The sequence below is a fragment of the Furipterus horrens genome, unplaced genomic scaffold (genome assembly GCF_987537825.1).
Source record: "Furipterus horrens unplaced genomic scaffold, mFurHor1.1.pri manual_scaffold_2, whole genome shotgun sequence".
Classification (NCBI taxonomy): domain Eukaryota; kingdom Metazoa; phylum Chordata; class Mammalia; order Chiroptera; family Furipteridae; genus Furipterus; species Furipterus horrens.
In genome coordinates, this window is record NW_028327172.1 from 101,504,399 (window position 1) to 101,510,206 (window position 5,808).

At 41.1% G+C, this 5,808-nt stretch overlaps 1 protein-coding gene and 1 non-coding gene across 2 annotated transcripts; both read right to left on the reverse strand.

Moving 5' to 3' along the window:
• Positions 1 to 402: 402 nt before the first annotated feature.
• On the reverse strand, positions 403 to 1,094 carry LOC150019192 (histone H3.3A-like). The gene has a single exon (XM_090267916.1). The coding sequence runs from the start codon at positions 1,050 to 1,052 to the stop codon at positions 642 to 644; it is 411 nt and encodes a 136-aa protein (XP_090124042.1). The 5' UTR covers positions 1,053 to 1,094; the 3' UTR covers positions 403 to 641.
• Positions 1,095 to 2,056: 962 nt separating this feature from the next.
• LOC150019193 (U1 spliceosomal RNA) lies at positions 2,057 to 2,218 on the reverse strand. Its single transcript, XR_016509448.1, has one exon. It is a non-coding gene; the product is annotated as a U1 spliceosomal RNA (small nuclear RNA).
• Positions 2,219 to 5,808: the final 3,590 nt, after the last annotated feature.

Sequence of the window (5,808 nt, forward strand, 5' to 3'; positions counted from 1 at the left end):
TTTAAGTCTAACATATAAATCTTTAATCCATTTTGAGTTTATTCTTGTGTATGGTGTAAAATGTTGGTCTAGTTTAATTTTTTGGTACACCTCTGTCCAATTTCCCTACACCATTTTTTTTTATAGTTTAATGTATTTTAATAGCAAACTTACAGGAACAGCACAGAAGACAGACAACATTAAAAACATGTACTTGCATGTAGGACAACTCAGTTAGAAAAGTATAGCGAATGGATGGAATCTACTGTATGATAAAAATGCTACAAACACCATTTAGTTGCCATCAATAAGAAATTTACTTGTTTTAAAAAAATCCAAATGCTGGCATTGTCCACAAAAATTTAACAGGTTTATTTATATTGTTATAAAGTTGAACTGCTGAAACTTGTTCACTGAAACATCTTTACTTGCATTAATGCTTTATGTCCCCGCATTTATATTAAAAAAATTCACACACAAATGAAAATGGAAAAACTGCCAATACCTGATTTCTGTCCCCTATTTTCCACTTGCAATCATATACTTAGGTACCTTTTGACCCCATGGAAAAAAAATATCTAACGTTCAGAACTACCAATAACAGGAAGAAGAGAATTTTTTTTTTTTAACAAGAATGAAATGTTTCCCATCATAGTGGACTCTTAAGCACGTTCTCCACGTATGCGGCGTGCTAGCTGGATGTCTTTTGGAATAATTGTTACACGTTTGGCATGGATAGCACACAGGTTGGTGTCTTCAAAAAGGCCAACCAGATAGGCTTCACTTGCCTCCTGCAAAGCACCAATAGCTGCACTCTGGAAGCGCAGATCTGTTTTGAAGTCCTGAGCAATTTCTCGCACCAGACGCTGGAAGGGAAGTTTGCGAATCAGAAGTTCAGTGGACTTCTGATAACGTCTAATTTCACGGAGTGCCACAGTACCAGGCCTGTAATGATGAGGTTTCTTCACCCCTCCAGTAGAGGGCGCACTCTTGCGAGCGGCTTTGGTAGCCAGTTGCTTCCTCGGTGCTTTACCACCGGTGGATTTGCGGGCAGTCTGCTTTGTACGAGCCATGGTAGAGAGATCTCTTTAGTTACCCCCCTTTTCCTTCGGCTGGAGCTCCTCCCTACACCATTTTTTGAATGAACTATATTCTGCCCATTGTATGTTCTTGTCTCTCTTATCAGATATTAATTGACCATAAAAGCATGGATTTATTTCTGGGCTCTCTTCTATTTCATTGATCTATATTTCTGTTTTTATACCAGTATCATTTTGGGGGGGGGTGTTTGTGAACAAATAGTTTTTTTTAAGTATATTTTATTTATTATATTGGTACAATAGTTCCAATATTTTCCCCTTTGCTCCCCTCCACCCAGCACCACCCCTCCCCCAACAATGCCCCCCCAAGTCCATGCCCATGGGTCATGCATACAAGCTCTCCTGCCTCACCCTTTCATATATTCTTCTTCTTCTTTTTTAAATAAATAAATAATTAATTAATTATTTTAACAATAAAAAATAACAATTCCTCCCTCTAAGTCTTAAGACCCTTTATAATCTTATAAAGGACAATGGGCAAAGGTCTCGAGCTCCTCTAGCTGCTTCAAGCTGAACATGGTCATCATCCTACCTACCCTTGGGTCCAGAAATCCCTAATAAGAGTGGGGATGTGGAGGAGAGGGTGGCCTTCCCACATGGGGAAGGATCGTGCAGACTCCAGGTTGGTTGGCTGTCCCCGGACAACAGCATGCATCATTTAACAGACTGGCATCCTTGTTGTATTCTGGAGGCAACAGATTTGGCAACAGGGTTAAAGGACATAATTCAATTCATAACCACTAGATGAAAAAAGACAGGTATTAATTTTTCAATGTCCCACATTAGGGAAAAGAAGGGCTTCTTTGAAGGAAGGTTTGCCAAAACCTGTCCAAAACCCTTTTGCCCATTATACTTACTTTGGGCTGAGGAAAATACTTTAGGTTTCCCCGTCTCAGGCCTCTGGGTTCTTTCTGTCCAAGCCTTTAAAAGGAAAGAGGAACCAGTTTTTTATTTTATTTTTTTTTATTTTTGGGGGGGCGGGGAGAGCGCGAACGCAGTCCCCCACTACCACAAATTATGCAGTCGAGTTTCCCACATTTGGGGAAATCGCAGGGGTCAGCACATCCGGAGTGCAATGGATAAGCCGCCCTGGGAAAACCACCTTCGTGATCATGGTATCTCCCCTGCCAGGTAAGTATAGAGAAATCAGTTTTAAAGTGAAGCCCAATGACCACCCAATTTTTCACCAACCCAGCCACTTAGTTCAGCCAAACCATTGAGTCTCAGGAGGCAGTAATGCAGACAGAATTAAGTGAGGCCTATACATACAGACAATCACTCAGGTGATGAGATCATAGGCTTATGCCCTTTGAAAACAGAAAACACATGTTAATTTATCTAACATAACCCACAAACAAGTCTCTAAATCTGTAGGACTGTCTTATTGGAAAGACATCCAGTTGCAAGGCATTTGACATTCTTCTTGCCTGTAAATTAAACATCTGTGATAATGCCACAGACATAGTAACTTTCAAAGAAAAACAAATTTTAAATGAAAAAAAAATTAAAGGTGGTTAGCTGCACTACTTTATAGTCTATCACTAAGCATTGTGATTTTCCTTAAATCACGATTTTTCTCCCTAAGATTACCCTCCTTGTCATTAAAGGGACTCCATTAAGTCCATTTTTAATTTATCCTGTTCATTTGCATACACAACAAGAGCAGCAAATGATCACTTATGGTCTTTAGTTCTGCTTTGCTGGAACTTATGCAAGGAACATTTAAGGTGACCTTCAGTCTGCCCTTCAAGGCACAGAAGCAGAACCGCATACCTGGTATTCAGCCTTGCCTGTAAACACCTGTCTTTTCCAAGTCCTTCGGGTTTTCCATTGTGTCTTAAGGTCCCTTCTAGCCATCTTTCAGGAAAACAACCTTCATTCCTTCCCTGGAAAGATTGCTGTGGACCGCACATCCATCCAAGGTACCAGGCTTTTTATCTCGTGGACTTTTATTACCTTTGAAAGTCAATCCCAGTTCCTCAGGGCTTTTTGGTAACAACCAAAGCCCAAGCATGTCTCCTTTAGGCATGACATTCCAGTCAAAGTCTTAGCTAAAAAACAAAAAATCTATTAACAACTGGTCTTATTAGTTTTATGCAAAGAAACTTATGTCATTACTTACTTCTTTAGAATGCCAAACTCTGGAGGGATCAGATAGGGAGAAAAATATACAATGTGAAGAAAAATGCCTGTCCTAATATTCACTGAATTTGTATTTCTATTCTTTATATTTTCATTTTTTCCCCACTAAAAATTTATTTTTGTTTGCTTTTCCATTCCAGTTGTCCCACTTTTTCCCCCCTCCTGCTTCCCTGAACCCTGCACCCCTTCTCCCACATTCAGTCCCCACCCAGTTGTTCGTGTCCATGGGTCATTTATACATGTTCTTTGAATAGACCCTTCCCCTTCTTACCCACTTCTCTCCCTCCCATCTCCCCCTTTGTTACTGTTAGTTCGTTCCTTGTTTACATACCTCTGGTTCAATTTTGCTCATTTGTTTGTTTTGTTCATTAGTTTCCTGTAATAGGTGATAACATGTTATTTTTCTTTCATTGCTTGGCTTATTTTGGTAAGTATGATTTCCCCCCTTGTACTGGTGTTTCTCTCTGTCTCTCTCTGTTTCTTCATCTTCTTAAAGCAGACCCTTTAGTGTCTCTTGCAATGCTGGTTTGGTGGAGATGTATTCTTTTAGCCTTCTTTTGTCCTGAAAACTCTCTATTTCATCTTTGATTTTGAATGAGAGTCTTGCTGGATAGAGTATTCTTGGTTGTAGACCTTTGTTTTTCATTGCTTGGAATATTTTTTGCCATTCCCTTCCGGCTTGTAGTGTTTCTGCTGAGAAATCTAATGATAGCCTTATTGGAGCTCCCTTGTATGTTATTAGTTGTTACTCTCTTGCTGCTTTTATGATTCTGTCTTTGTCTTTGAATGTTGCCATGTTAATTATGATGTGTCTTGAAGTGAGCCTGTCAGGGTTCATCTTCATTGGGACCCTTTGTGCTTCCTGGATTTGCATGACTCTTTCTCTCTTCAAGTTAGGGAAGTTTTCTGTCAGTTTTTCAAAGAGGTTTTCTATCCCTTGCCAATTCTTCTTCTCCTTCTGGAATTCCTATGATACGAATATTATTATGGTTCATGTTGTCCTGCAGCTGTCTTAGAACCTCTTCAGTCTTGTTCAGTCTTTTTTCATTTTGTTGCACTGTCTGGGAGTTTTTGTCTACATTGTCCTCCAGCTTGCTGATCCAATCTTCTGCTTCCTCTAGCCTGCTTTTAATTCCTTCTACTGTGTTCTTCAATTCTGAGATTGTATTCTTCATTTCCTCCTGGCTCTTATTGATAGCTTCTATGTCCTTTTTTATGCTGGTGTAATTCTCAGTAAGTTCCTTGTAGTTTTTCTGGAGTTCCTTGCAGTTTCCCTAGAGTTTTTTGTAGTTTCCACTGAGCTCATTGAGCGTCTCCATAATCCATGTTTTGAATTCCATATTTGATAGTTTGCTCCCCTCTATTTCATTTAGCACTCTTTCTGGCAATTCTACCTTTCTTTTTGATAAGGGGTTGTTTCTCTGTCTCCCCATTTTTGTGACTTCTATTGTTTGTTGGTGCTTCTTAGAATAATCTGCACTTCCTGGATCTGCCCCTGGTGGCTTCAGATCCTGTACCAGTCTGGGCCTAGTCAGCCTGTTGGAGACTTCCAGGGATCTACTGCCTTGTCTGTATTCTTTAGTTGTTAATCTATTCAATCTGTGATTAGCCAACAGGCTTAAGGACCATGGGTATGGCAGCTTAATTTCTGTAGACAGGGCTTTTGCTTCCCCTCAGGCTGATGCCACTTGGAGGGGAATGATCTGCCTGCAGTGTGGGGATGAGCCAGCACTGGGACCTGGTCAGCTGCTTCCCCAGCTCTCCCCTCAAAGCCACCACACCAAACTCTCCCCAAGTGTCTCCAGTCCTCTCTGCCTTCCCTCTGCCTGTGCCCAGGGTAAGTGGTGGCCAAAATCTTTTCGTATGTGATCCACTTAAGAGCTCTTTTTCTCCAGCTGTTTCTCTCCAGCCAGCAAGAGACCCTGTGGCTTTTCACTTTTCTCAGCTGGATACTATTTTACTTTCCACTCTGTTGCTATAAGCTGGTAAGCTCAGCTGGGGGTTTAGACCCTGTCCTTCTTAGGGGAAACCCACAGCTGCTGAGCTGTTTCTCAGTCTCTTCAGCTGCTACCCGTGTGAGCCCCGTCAGCCCTTCCGCATCTCCGCACTCCCTACTGGTCACGTTGTGATGTAGCGGCCTTTTCTGTTTCTCTGTGGTTATAAGACTTCTCTCCAGCTAGTGTTCAGTTGGTTATTCCAGATGATTTCTCCAAAATTACGTTGTAAATCCAGACTAGTTCTGGGAGGAGGTTAGTGTACCTTCCACTTACTCCTCCGCCACCTTGTTTCTCCACTATGTTGTTTTGATCATTATGGCCTTATAATATAGTTTGATATTAGGTAGCATGATTCCTCCGACTTTGTTCTTTTCTTTTTTTTAATATGCTTTATTGTTTATGCTATTACAGTTGTCCCAATATTTTTTCCCTTTGTTCACCTCAACCCAGTGACCTCCGTCCTCCAGTTGTCCCCCCCCCCCTTAGTCCATGCCCATTGGTTGTGCATATGGTTCTTCTCAACATCTTCCTATCTACTCCACTCCCTCCTACTATGTTTCTTAATTCCTGTACCATCTCCCTCCATTTCG